The sequence below is a fragment of the Myiozetetes cayanensis genome, unplaced genomic scaffold, assembly GCF_022539395.1.
Source record: "Myiozetetes cayanensis isolate MyiCay16 unplaced genomic scaffold, myiCay2020 scf18, whole genome shotgun sequence".
NCBI lineage: Eukaryota > Metazoa > Chordata > Aves > Passeriformes > Tyrannidae > Myiozetetes > Myiozetetes cayanensis.
Window position 1 is genome coordinate 17,217,245 of NW_026087389.1, and position 12,116 is coordinate 17,229,360.

General features: G+C 63.9%; 4 protein-coding genes across 10 annotated transcripts in view; 3 read left to right on the plus strand and 1 right to left on the minus strand.

Annotated features, from left to right (window-relative positions):
• Positions 1-3,114, plus strand: part of IP6K1 (inositol hexakisphosphate kinase 1) — a 37,660-nt gene extending 34,546 nt beyond the window's left edge. For all 4 annotated transcript variants that reach the window (XM_050312834.1, XM_050312837.1, XM_050312836.1 and 1 more), the window contains one exon: positions 600-3,114. In XM_050312834.1, coding sequence (XP_050168791.1) covers positions 600-1,109 — 510 coding nt within the window. In that variant the 3' untranslated portion in view covers positions 1,110-3,114. The remainder of the gene's footprint in view (positions 1-599) is intronic.
• Positions 3,115-3,583: 469 nt separating this feature from the next.
• GMPPB (GDP-mannose pyrophosphorylase B) lies at positions 3,584-5,771 on the plus strand. Its single transcript, XM_050313360.1, has 8 exons — positions 3,584-3,773; positions 3,839-3,919; positions 3,994-4,042; positions 4,389-4,690; positions 4,774-4,852; positions 4,948-5,075; positions 5,249-5,431; positions 5,590-5,771. The coding sequence occupies exons 1-8, from the start codon at positions 3,645-3,647 to the stop codon at positions 5,719-5,721; spliced, it is 1,083 nt and encodes a 360-aa protein (XP_050169317.1). The 5' UTR covers positions 3,584-3,644; the 3' UTR covers positions 5,722-5,771.
• A 93-nt stretch (positions 5,772-5,864) lies between these two features.
• RNF123 (ring finger protein 123) overlaps positions 5,865-12,116 on the minus strand; it is a 48,100-nt gene continuing 41,848 nt past the window's right edge. For all 4 annotated transcript variants that reach the window (XM_050313354.1, XM_050313355.1, XM_050313353.1 and 1 more), the window contains 4 exons: positions 7,097-7,239; positions 6,641-6,735; positions 6,437-6,522; positions 5,865-6,333 (listed from right to left, as the gene is read on the minus strand). In XM_050313354.1, coding sequence (XP_050169311.1) covers positions 6,234-6,333; positions 6,437-6,522; positions 6,641-6,735; positions 7,097-7,239 — 424 coding nt within the window. In that variant the 3' untranslated portion in view covers positions 5,865-6,233. The remainder of the gene's footprint in view (positions 6,334-6,436; positions 6,523-6,640; positions 6,736-7,096; positions 7,240-12,116) is intronic.
• On the plus strand, positions 8,517-11,477 carry AMIGO3 (adhesion molecule with Ig like domain 3). Its single transcript, XM_050313359.1, has one exon. It carries the CDS (start codon positions 8,947-8,949, stop codon positions 10,591-10,593), a length of 1,647 nt encoding a protein of 548 aa, XP_050169316.1. The 5' UTR covers positions 8,517-8,946; the 3' UTR covers positions 10,594-11,477.

Sequence of the window (12,116 nt, forward strand, 5' to 3'; positions counted from 1 at the left end):
TTAATGTTCAGCCAGAATCATGATGCCTGGGGAAGGAGTTGCCTAAGATTTCCTTCTGTACTGCACTGAGAGTTAAAAAGTTGCTCTGCTGTGCCTTAGCCCTGTGCACGAGTGTTTGCTGCCGGTGCTGTTGTGCAATGGTTGCTCCCTTCCCCACCCACAGAAGGACCTTGTAACCCAGATCTCTGCCCACAGACTCTGAAGCAATGGGGGCTCCCTGTTAATCCCATGCCACATAATGGCAATAGGTGTTGGCAGCTCCCTCTGGCAGAGGATTGTCTGGGTTGGCCTAAGACTTTGCTGTTTAACCCTTGGGGTCAGTTGGGCTGTGCCCATGTGTGGGGCACTGGGACTGATGAGCTGCCTTTTGGGTGTCCTGGGAGAGGATTGGTGCTCAGGCACCCTGACTGTGCCCGTAGGATGCAGCCATGAGCTGCTTTGGGATTCAGGGATCAGGCAGGGCTGTGTGCTGCTCCCTCTCCATCATGATGGGGACAGAATAAGTTCTCTCAGCCCTCACAGTGCAGGACAGTTCAGGGCTCTGTGTGTGGCCTTAGCCCGTTGCACCCACTTGATGTGCGTTTCCTCTGGTGTTCCAGGTGTACCAGCTGGACACAGGGCACTACTTATGCAGGAATAAATACTATGGACGCGGCCTTTCCATCGAAGGCTTCCGCAATGCCCTCTACCAGTATCTCCACAACGGCATCGAGCTGCGCAAGGACCTCTTTGAGCCTGTCCTTGCCAAGCTGCGGAGCCTGAAGGCGGTTTTGGAGAGACAGGCCTCCTACCGCTTCTACTCCAGCTCCCTCCTCATCATTTACGACGGGAAGGACAGCCGGGCGGGGATGTTTGTGGAGCGCCGGCCGGAGGCGCGCCTGAAGCGGGTGGACGGCTCTGTGCCCGAGAGCCTCCAGGACGGCAGCGGCACCGAGCCCGGCTCCTCGGCACAGCCCAAGGTGGACGTGCGGATGATTGACTTTGCACACAGCACCTTCAAAGGCTTTCGCGACGACCCCACTGTGCACGACGGACCCGACATGGGCTACGTCTTCGGGCTGGAAAGCCTCATCAACATCATGGAACAGATGCGCGAGGAGAACCAGTAGCCCTGGGCTATGGCCTCTTATTCTTGTCCCGGTGGCCCGAGCAGACAAGACCACCTACTACCACGGGAAAAACACAACTTTGGTTTTAAACAACTGTATCACTCCATTGTTTTTAAATGTACTTGGATAGGAGAGCCGAGGGAGGCAGGATGGAAGAGCTCCTCGTGCCGACCAGACGGTTCCAACCACACTAGCTCTGCCTTCTGGAGGAGGCTCTGTAGATGCCTGCTGGGTGTCGGGTGTCCCGGTTCTTCACTCCTTGTGTGCGCATTTTGTGGAGGGAGGATCTGGATGTAGGGATGAGAAAGCAGGAGAGCCTGGGGCTCTTCACGTGGCTGGAGCTCTGGTGTGAGGAGCCCCCGGGAGAGCCTTCCCTTCAAAATTCTCCAGAGCTGTTTGGAAAGGGCGCTCCACTAACGGTTGGCAGCGTCTGTGTGGCCGCTGGTGAGCAGCTCAGGTGCCGGTCCCTGCGTTCGGTGTTGCTGGCTCTGCCCTGGGTTTTGCCAGTGGGGCTTTGCTTTTGATGCTGCCTTTTTCTGCTGTTTGGGCACTGTGAGTAGCCACCCCAGACACAGAAATGAAATGACCAAATGCAACCCCTGGCAGAGCTGCGGCTGGGAGGGAACGCCGCGCACCTGGAGCTGTGCTCGAGCCCTGGGCCTGCTCCCTCTGATGCTGTGGCACGGGGCAGGCACGGGGCTCTGAGGGAGTGACTCTACTCTGGAGCACTGACCAAGCAAGCACTCAGCTCGTGGGCTAGCAATAGTATCTGTAGCAGTTAAGATGACCCCAGCTGTCCAGCGGGGCCTTTTGGACCATTTCAACCCTTCCCCTCCTGTAATGTTGGTCCCACAGGCCGTACTGAGTCTGTCCCTCCAGCACAAAGATGCCCTCTGCTCCCAGGCCCTGCCCTTTCCAAAGGCCTGGGGGTGGTGGAAGAGAAGGCTGAGGGTTGGGGCTGACCCCCTTCTCCTCTCTGAGGATCTCCAGGGGCCAGGTAAGGGGGGACCTGGCTGAGTGGTGAGTGCCACTGCCTGCCTGTTTAGCTTTGCTTCCTGGAGTCAGTCTGTCCCAAAATAAATGTCCCCTGGCCTCCCTTGAGGCATTAACGTTTGATACTGTGGCCTGGTAGTACCAGACCGTACCCTGCTCCACATCACCCCTGTTTCTGTGCTGGGGCCCCCCGGCTGCTCCCTCCTGCTCTCACTGACTTGTTCCATGGCGTTACCATTACCCCAGTTCCCCGCCAGGCCAGGGTTGGGTTTGGGTTTTTTTTTATTTTAATTCCTTCAGGAAAGCTTGTTTGGGAATACTCGCATGTCGCATGTGTGCCGACTCCGTGTGTGCGCAGGTCTCTCGGACAGTGCGGGTGCTCGGCCAGCTGCGGGCATGGGCCTGTGCCACTGGTGGGGAAGGGGACAGGGACTGGGCCAGCTCTCTCTGCCTGTCTCCCAGCTCCTCAACACTTGTCCAAGCCATCGCTCCACTCCCACCTTCTGGACAAGGACCTTTATCCCTGGCCCGCTGCCCTGCGCTACTTCATCGCTCCTGCGGGTCGCTGCCTTCCCAGGAGTCGCAGGATTTTCAGGGAGCAGGTTTGCAGGAGGGACCGAGGTCGGGTGAGGGGCTGGGTGTAGCCAGCAGGTGCCCCAGGTGCCCCCAACAGCCGTGTTACCCCCCCGGCCCTGCCCCAGCGTGGCCTGTCGCTGCCCCCCCTCTGCATGTCGTTGTCCCCTGGGGGCTGTGCTCGGGCAGGCCAGGCCCCACCTCCTGGGGAACCCCTTGGTGTCCCCCCGTGCCCATTCCTGCCGTTCCCACCTCGCAGGGCCGTGACAGACCTGCCACGCTGCTGGTGCTCCGCGGGAGTCGCCTCCCTCCCCTTCGGACCACCGCGGTGGGACTCCACAGCTTGTACATAGCCTTGGCCCCGTTTGTTTTTACATGAATAACCACCCTGTTTGTGCTTCACCAGAGAACCAAAACCATTAAAGGATCTGTTTTTGTCCGCGGTGTGCCGTGCCTGCCTCTGCCGCGTCTGAGCGCGGGGATGGGTGTGAGGAGGCTCGTGTTAAATGTCACCGCCCGGTGCGGGGTGTGGCCGTGCCCCTGCCCTCTTGTCCTCGGGGGAGCCCGGGCAGGGCTGCAGCCGGGACCGCTGCGGCGGGGAGCGAGCGGGACCGCTCTGCCCCGGGGGCGGGCGGGAAGAGAGTGCGGATGAGCGCTGGGAGCGGACGGGCGACGGCATCTGGGCGGACTCTAGGACCCAGGCGGGCGGGCTGGAGGACCAGGGCGGGCTCTGTGCCGGGGGCGGGCTATAGGAGCGGGGCGGGCTGGGTGTGCGGAGCGGGCTGTAGGACGCGGGAGGGCTGTAGGAGGGGCGCGGGTTCTGTACCGGGGGCGGGCTGGCTGTGCGGGGCGGGCTCTGTGCCGGGGGCGGGCTGCAGGACGCGGGCGGGGCGGGGCCGCGCTGCGGTGACGCGCCCAGCGCGCCGGGCGCTGACGTGTCGGTGCGGGCGCTGGCGCGGGACGCGGGGGATGCGGGCGCTGATCCTCGTGGGCGGCTTCGGGACGCGGCTGCGGCCGCTGACCCTGAGCCGGCCGAAGCCGCTGGTGGAGTTCTGCAACAAGGCGGTGCTGCTGCACCAGCTGGAGGCTCTCCGGCAGGTGGGGGCGCGGGGCGCGGGGGGTGCGGGGGCCGCCCCGCCGCCGGCTGACCCGCGCTCCCGCAGGCGGGCGTCAGCCATGTGGTGCTGGCGGTGAGCTACATGTCGGAGGCGCTGGAAGCCGCCATGCGGGAGCAGGAACAACGGGTAAGGGCCCTTCCACCTCCCCCCCGCCTCCCTTCGCAACCCGGCCCTCCCCGCCACTCACCCTGTGCCCGCAGCTCGGCATCCGCATCTCCATGTCCCACGAGAAGGAGCCGCTGGGCACAGGTAGGATACGTTCCGGGGGCGGGGCGAGAGGGATGGAAGAGGTCGGGGACAGCGGGGTGCGTGCTGGGGGGGACACCGGGATGGGTCCGGCAGGGTTGGGGGACAACGGGAGGGGGACAGCGTGGACAGCAGCGTGGGTATGGACAGCGTAGGGATGGGTGGACCGGGAGCACCGGGAGGGGATGCCAGGATGGATATGGGCAGGACCAGGGATAGCGAAGCCAGCTGAGGATCCAGAGGGACTGGGGACTTTGGGGGAGGGATGTTGGGGCGGGCAGAGGCGGGGCCAGCAGGACCCGGGCACTGGGCTCACCGCGTCCCCGCGGGGTCACTCCCGGCCGGGCAGCGGGGCCGCTGGCACTGGCCCGGGACCTGCTGGCCGAGGACGGGGAGCCCTTCTTTGTCCTCAACAGCGACGTGATCTGCGAGTTCCCCTTCGCGGCGTTGGCCCGTTTCCACCGGCAGCACGGCGGCGAGGGCTCGCTGGTGGTGACCCGCGTGGAGGAGCCGGCCAAGTACGGCGTGGTGGTGTGCGAGGCCGACACCGGCCGCATCTGCCGCTTCGTGGAGAAGCCGCGCGTCTTTGTGTCTAACAAGATCAACGCCGGGCTCTACATCTTTAACCCCGGCATCCTGCAGCGCATCCAGGTACAAGCCGGGGCGCTGGGCTGGGCTGGGCTAGGGGGCTGGGCTCCCGGCTCCCTGCTCAGCCCTGCTCCCTGTCCCTGCAGCTGCGCCCCACCTCCATCGAGAAGGAGATCTTCCCGGCCATGGCGCAGGACGGGCAGCTCTATGCCATGGAGCTGCAGGGTAAGGCCCTGTGCACAGTGCAGGCAGCATCAGGGGGTCTTGCCTGCTCTGCCACCCCTGCTCTGGGGGTTGTCACCATGGCTCTGTCCCCACAGGCTTCTGGATGGACATTGGGCAGCCAAAGGACTTCCTCACGGGCATGTGCATGTACCTGCAGGCACTGCGGGCTCAGCACCCTGAGAAGCTGCACTCGGGGCCCGGTGTTGTAGGGAATGTGCTGGTGGTAAGTGCCAGCCCCCAGCACACCACCCCTTGGGCTCTCCGTGCCATCCCACTGCTCTCCTCACTTCCAACCTCGAGCTGTGCCCTCTTGTCCCCACGCTGGCCGAGCGGCCTGGGCTGTGCCAAGAGCTCTGTCTGCCCTTCCAAATCTGGCACAGCCCATCTTCCTTCCAGGACCCCAGTGCCAAGATTGGGGCAAACTGTGTCATCGGACCCAATGTGACGATCGGGGCTGGCGTGGTGGTGGAGGACGGGGTGCGCATCAAGCGCTGCACCGTGCTGGAGGGGGCCCGCATCCGCTCCCACTCCTGGCTGGAGTCCTGCATTGTGGGCTGGAGCTGCTCCGTGGGCCAGTGGGTGAGGCCCTGGGTACCCCTGCAGGGTATTGAAGCTCAGCTCTTGCCCTCCCTGCTCCTCGGGCCGTGGCTGGAGGGATGTGCCGGTGCCTGTGGGCAGGAGTGGGAGCACAGCCCTGGGGCTGAGCCGGGCAGGTGTGACGGGGCCTCTCCGGGCAGGTGCGCATGGAGAACGTGACCGTGCTGGGCGAGGACGTCATTGTCAACGACGAGCTCTACCTCAACGGGGCCAACGTGCTGCCACACAAATCCATCGCCGAGTCCGTGCCAGAGCCGCGCATCATCATGTAGCAGAGTGCCCTGTGACCCCGCCCTCCTCGGATTAAATATTTATATTTCCATTTACTGTTCAGCGTTACCTGAGCACGGCCCAAACACTGGGTCGCTTGCCAGGGCTGGTCTGGCTTCCCCTCCCTGTGTCTCAAGGGACCACATAAGGAAGAATAATTTAATGTTGCATTTCACGAAGTCAGCCCCCAGCCAGGGGCAAGTTAACAGCCCGAACGCCCAGCCCGGCCCCCCTGCCCTGGAGCTGCCACATGTTCCCAGCGCTGCCGCAGAGCCGAGGCCTCGGGCTCCCCTCCCTGAGAAAGGCCCACGGGGCAGAGAGGCTGCCAGGCAAGGGGACGCTGGCCTCTCCCACCCTGCAGCCCCCCACCCCACGCTGCAGCCCCGTGCTGGGTCCTGGCCCTCTGGGTGAGGGTCCCACGGCCCTGAGCAGGGCAAGCGTTTGGGGACAAGCCAGCATGGGGCAGAGGGGCCACCCCAGTCATCTGAGGGAGCCTGTGGGGCGGGGCTGGGCTCTACGAGCTGGCTGGCTTGGTGAAGTCGTCCACCCCCGTGATGGTGGCCTTGCAGAAGAAGCAGTCCTTGTTGTTCATCAGGTGCTGGTTGATACAGGCTCTGGGACAGAGGAGGAAAGAGCATCAGCCCCCCACCCTCATGGCACAGGGCGGCTGGGGGCTGGCAGTTGCCCTGGTGGGGCTCAGGCATGGGAGCTACTCACTTGCATGACTTGTGGGAGCAGGGCCTGAAGATGGCGGAGATGGGGTGTGCGTAGCAGATGGGGCACAGGTCCTCCTCGCTGGTGGGCTGTGGGGGTCACCGGGCAGTTATGTGGCAGACAAAGCCATGTGTCTCAGGGCAGCTGTGCCAGAGCTGGGGCTGCTGCTGAGGATGGGGGACAGGGCTGGGGAGAGGGAACACTCACCAGTGTGGTGGCAGCTGCCTGCTTGGACTCCTCGCTCAGGTGGCTCAGCATCTTCTCCACCTTTGCCAGCTCCTCAGCACTGATGTACTCTGTGTCTGGGGGAACAGAGTGGGTGTGTGTAGGGTAGACGGGACCCTCGGGCTGCCCTGAGGCTTCTGGGTGATGCAGGGTGGCTGTATCCCTTGGGGACCAGCCAGGACAGGGATCCCCGTGCTGGGGACAGCAAGCTGGACATTGGGCACTGAGAGGGACAGAACTGCTGACAAGCAGGCACTGGAGACATCCCCATCCAAAGTGCCCCTGGTGGGGGATAAGGGTCATGGATGTCTGTCCCCAGGACTAAAAGGGCAGGGATGTGTTGCAGGGGACACAGACACCACCAGCAGCCCCGTTCCCAGCCCAGCTGTGGGCAGGTGGTGAGCACAGCCCAGCTCCCAGCGCAGTGCCAGCACTTACAGGTGTGCAGGGAGAAATGGCGCTTGTCCGTGGCAGGGGCAGCAGCTGCCAGGGCCGAGGGCTCGGCGTGGCCCAGCAGGTACTGGATGGAGCGCAGCTGGAAGCAGGGATCCGCCAGCAGCACCGCCGTCGCTCGCTCGGCCCTGCCAAGGGACACAGTCAGACCACAGACAGCACGCCCTGCAGGCCCAGGTCACCCCACTGCAGCCCCAGCTGCTGGTCCCCCCGCTCCCTGAGAGCCAGGGAAAGAGGCCCAACTGCAGCCAAAGTGTAGCAGCCATCTTCCTCCTCCTCCTCCTCTGTCAGCCTCGACTTGGAGGCTCTGGCGATCGATACGGTGCATCAGCACTTGCTGAGGCTGCAGCCCTCGCACTGGTGCCCAGGGAGTGGCTGGGGCTGCCAGCGCTACCCTGTGTCACAGCCCCGCGGGGGAGAAGGGGAGATGTCCCACAGCAGCCTCACGCCAGGGGCTGTGGCCCCCCTGCAAGGGGACAGCTCAGGGTGCCCCCAGGGCAAGCAGGTGCCCCCACGAGACAGGAGGGAGCAGCCGTGGCTCTCCCTGGCCTCAGCAGGGACAGGTAGGAGGGATGAAGGGCACCTTAATGGGTGTCTCCATGGGGCATCAGTGCCGTGGCCTGTTCATGGCCCTTGGCAAGGAGCAGAGCTGGCTCCGTGGCCGGCCCAGGGGCAAGCCCAGCCACTCCAGCGGCAGGAGGGGCAGGAGGAGCGAGGGAACAGCCGGTTGGTGCAGGCTGAGCCGGGGTGCAGGGGGTTAACAGCCCCTTGACTCGCAGCAGCCGCAGCCGCCAAATTAGCTTTTTGCTGCCCTAATGGAAACCAATTCCCCAGCTCTCCTCTTCCCACTAACCGCCTGGGCTCTGGATAATGACATTCCTGCGTGTCCTTCACCCTGTGGCCGCCCCTTCTCCACCAGCAGCCCGCGGCTCCCCCTCTGCCGTGGGGACCTTACGGGGGCTCGGCCATCCTGTTTGTTCACCCCATGGCCGAGGGTGCTGGGGGAGCCCGCCAGCTTGTGCAGGAGGTGGTCAGGATGTGCGCAGGGGGAAGAACCCCAGTTAGGAGATAAGGAGCACTGCGGGGGGGTGACTGCCATCCCCACTCCCAGCCTGGCCACAGGATGGAACACGAGGGGCTCCCAGAGGTAACGACGGGGTGGGTTTATTCCAGCATCCTCCCAGAGGCTGGGCAGTGGCGGAGCAGCCGCTTTACGGATTAGAGCCGGTCGCAGCTGCCGTTCTCCGGCGGGAGAGACGCGGCTGCTCACCGGTACTGCCGGAGCGGCCCTGAGCTCCCCCGGGAACAAGCGACCACGCAGGGCTGCGCTCGCCCTGCCCACTCGCAGGGAGGGCCGGGGCCAAGGCCGGGGCCACCACTCCCCGCGCCGGGGCCAATGGGATCCCGCCCGGCCCCCTCGCCGCGCACCGCCCGCGCCTAAATAGGGGCAGGCGCGGGATCGCGCTCCCGCAGCGCGCCCCGCTCCCGGGAGGTGCCGCCCGGGAGGGACCCGGACGGGGCTCCCCGGAGCCTGGAGCGTGAGGATGTGCCCCGGCGGCGCTGAGCGCTGAGAAACTTCGCACTCCAGGGATGCGCAGCTCCAGGAGGCGGCGAGGCGCCCACACACAGCCCGACACAGAGCGCCGGAGCGCCTCAGCACCCCTGATGCGGATCGGCGGCTCCCAGCCGTCCCCCCGCCGCCCCCGGCCCGCCGGAGCACAGGTACGGGGCAGCCTCAGGTGAGCCGGGCAGGGCGATGCTGCCCTTTAACTATCTTCAAGCCTCACGGCTGGAATCGGGATCCTCCTTCGCGGGGTGCAAAAGGGCGTCTTTGGATGCTTGGTAGAGCCAACCCAGCACCGGGGGAGAGCAGGGAGGCCGGCGACACGCTTTCTCTCGCGTCTCATCGAGCCCGGCTGTGCTGCCGGGCTGCACAGGGGTTCCCGCCCGCCACAATGTCCCCGCCGGTGATCGCAGACCCGCTCTGGCCGCGGGTGGCGAAGCTGCTGCTGCTGCTGCTCCAGTTGTGCGCCCCCGGCCGCGCTCCCCGAGCGTCCCCGCAGTCCCACCTCTGCCCCTCCGCCTGCATCTGCACCTCCGACCTGCTGAGCTGCAGCCGGCAGACGCTGCAGCTTGTGCCCCAGGCACTGCCGTCCACCACCACCACACTGGACCTCAGCCACAACGCCCTCACCCAGCTCCACGACCGCTGGCTGGCCGCCCTCCCGCACCTCGAGGCCCTCCACATCAGTCACAACCAGATTCGGGACCTTTCTCCGCAGGCTTTCCACAATGCTTCCTACCTGCGGCACCTGGACATGTCCTCCAACCACCTGCACGCCGTGAAGTCGCACTACTTCGAGGCGCTGGTGAGCTTGGAGGAGCTGCTGCTCTACAACAACCGCATCACGCGGGTGGATGAAAACGCCTTCGCCAAGCTGAGTGGTCTGCGGAAAGTCTACCTGAGCTGGAACAACCTGACCACCTTCCCCTTCCATGCAGTGCAGGGGCTGGGGATCTACAACCTCCGCACACTGGACCTCTCCTCCAACAGCCTGAGCAGCATCCCCGTGGAGGTGCTGGCGGCTCTGCCCGAAAACATCAGGAATGGTTTGTACTTGCACAACAACCCCATCAGGTGCAGCTGCCCGCTCTACCTGATGCTCCAGCGCTGGAAGCAGCGAGGATTCAGCTCCGTGAAGGATTTCTTCGAGGAACACACCTGCAAGGTGTCTGGCAACGTGCCCCGGTCTCTGATAAAGTCCCACAAATACAGCCCCATGTTTGAGAACTGCTCGGCGGGCCCCGAAGACGCGCACCTCTTGCCCTTCCAGGTGATGGTGGACCAGCCCATCCTGCTCACCTGTAACACCAGCCTGCCGCCCTCGGCCACCACCTACATGTGGATCTCCCCTCAACACGAGCCCATCAAACACCCGGGGAACAGCGACGGCTCCCTGGAGGTCTTTCGCAACGGCAGCCTGAGGATCGCCAAGGCCAAGCCCTGGCACTCGGGGGTCTATGTAGGCTTCACCAACAGCACCCACAATTTCAGCAGGCTGTGCGAGTTCAACGTGACCGTCCAGTACCCCAAGCCGGCCGGGGAGACCTTCAGCACTGGGCTCACGACTCTGCTGGGCTGCATCGTGAGCCTGGTGCTGGTGATCATCTACCTGTACCTCACACCGTGCCGCTGCCTGCGCTGCTGCAAGAAGCCGGCCCCGCTCAGCCCCCCACAGGAGTGCAGCGCTCAGTCCTCCATCCTCAGCACCACTCCCCCTGCCACCGATGGGCTGAACCGCAAGGCCAGCGCCAACAAGCACGTCGTCTTCCTCGAGCCCATCAGGGAGACGCAGAACGGCAAGATCCGCCTGGCCCTCGGCGAGGAGTTCCCCGACCCCAAGCACCCCAAGGTCCTGCAGCTCAAGTCAGACACAGAGTCCATCAGTTCTGTTTTTTCTGACACCCCCATTGTGTCGTAGCGGGGCAGAGCTGGGAGAAGAACCAGGGCCTCATGACAGCTGGCCTCCATCGTTGCTAGGACAGGATTATTGGGCACCCCTGGCTTGACTGCGACCCATGGGAGTGGTCATCATCACCCACAACTGCTTCAGCCATGGGCTCCTGGTGGGTTTTGGGTCTCAGGCACATTGGTGCCCATCAAGAACTCCTTGCATAATCCACTGGCAAGAGCCTCGTTAGCATAAGGGTAATGCTGATGAACCCAGCACGCCAGAGAAAACCCCCTTCTTTTGGGCACCCACCCTCCCTAATGGTGACACTGGGGATCTGCCACGTCCCCAGTCATGAGATGCCCAACCTGAGACCGCCACCACAGACCCCCAGGCCAAGGAATAGCTGTGACATGTGGGACACTGCCCTCACTCATGACAGGGCCTCTGGGGATGGCGATGCCACCGTGGTCTCCCAGCCCGTGCCAGTCCCTATCAGCATGCCATGGCTGGGAGCAGGGGGAGCGTGACCCCATCACAAAGGGGGGTACAAACCCTCTCCCCAAACGTGGCCACGCAGTGGGGATGGAGCTCAGCGCCTGCCCAGCCAAGCAGCCAAGCACACCTTACAAGCTTTTGCTTCCCGAGGAGCTGTAAATAGTGAAGGCAGGATTAGGTGACGCGACACAGCGCCCCGGCCCGCATTGCTCAGAGCTCCCCGTGCCACCAAGGACAACGAGGTCTCCGCTGCGCCACGCTCCTGCGCTGCTTCTCCTTGAGGCGGACACTGCTCAAGCACAGCTATTTAGGCAGTAACCTAATCAGCCTATCGATAAATGTGAGTAATCCTCCCCTCTCCTGGGTCGTAATTCTCTAGTTCCATTGGAATAAAAATGCCTATTTTTTTAAGCTCACGCTGGGCTGAGTGTCTCCTTGCCCTTGCAGCAGCGTGCAGCCACCTCGCAGCTCCTGGGCACAGCAGTGGGAGCTGGGGGTCTGAGGGAGCCCTGAATTCCTGCTGGCCTGGCACAAGGCCTGGCACAAGGCTCGCAGCCTCTGTTCCCATCAAATGGCATTGGGGTGGCCTCGGTGAGGGGGTTAAATGTGCTGAGCAGGCCTGGGACTGCCGTGAGAGGAGGCTTTTCCCTGGAGGGCAGGTCCCCAAAGTGATGCCTGGGAGATCAGGAGGGAGCAGCAGTGACTGACACAAGGGCACATCCAGACCCTGAAAGGGATGAGCAGGGTTTAGATGCAGGGGAGAGTTAATGCTCAGGAGGGGACTGGCCCTGCCTTTGTCTCAGTCCCAGTGTCTCCTGCAGATGGAGACCCCCGACTCGATGTAACCTTCACTGCCTTTCCTGTCATCCAGCCCTGCATTGGCCTGGCATAGGGGCTGGCTCTGCCTCCCAAAACACCTGCCTGACCCTACAGAGGGATAAGGGTATCCTACCCATTTGCTGGCCACCAGCATCCCATCCCCAGCTGGAGCAGGAGCATGTGGCTGCCATGTGCAGCACAGGGCAGGCCGGGGCCATCCTGCAGGCAGGAACACA

Bases quoted from the DNA above. Each gene is read 5' to 3' on its own strand.
- GMPPB (XM_050313360.1), top strand. From the start codon at position 3,645: ATGCGGGCGCTGATCCTCGTGGGCGGCTTCGGGACGCGGCTGCGGCCG. The intron at 3,920-3,993 runs GTAAGGGCCCTT...CTGTGCCCGCAG, and splicing joins TGCGGGAGCAGGAACAACGG to CTCGGCATCCGCATCTCCAT. The intron at 5,432-5,589 runs GTGAGGCCCTGG...CTCTCCGGGCAG, and splicing joins GCTGCTCCGTGGGCCAGTGG to GTGCGCATGGAGAACGTGAC.
- AMIGO3 (XM_050313359.1), top strand. From the start codon at position 8,947: ATGCTTGGTAGAGCCAACCCAGCACCGGGGGAGAGCAGGGAGGCCGGC.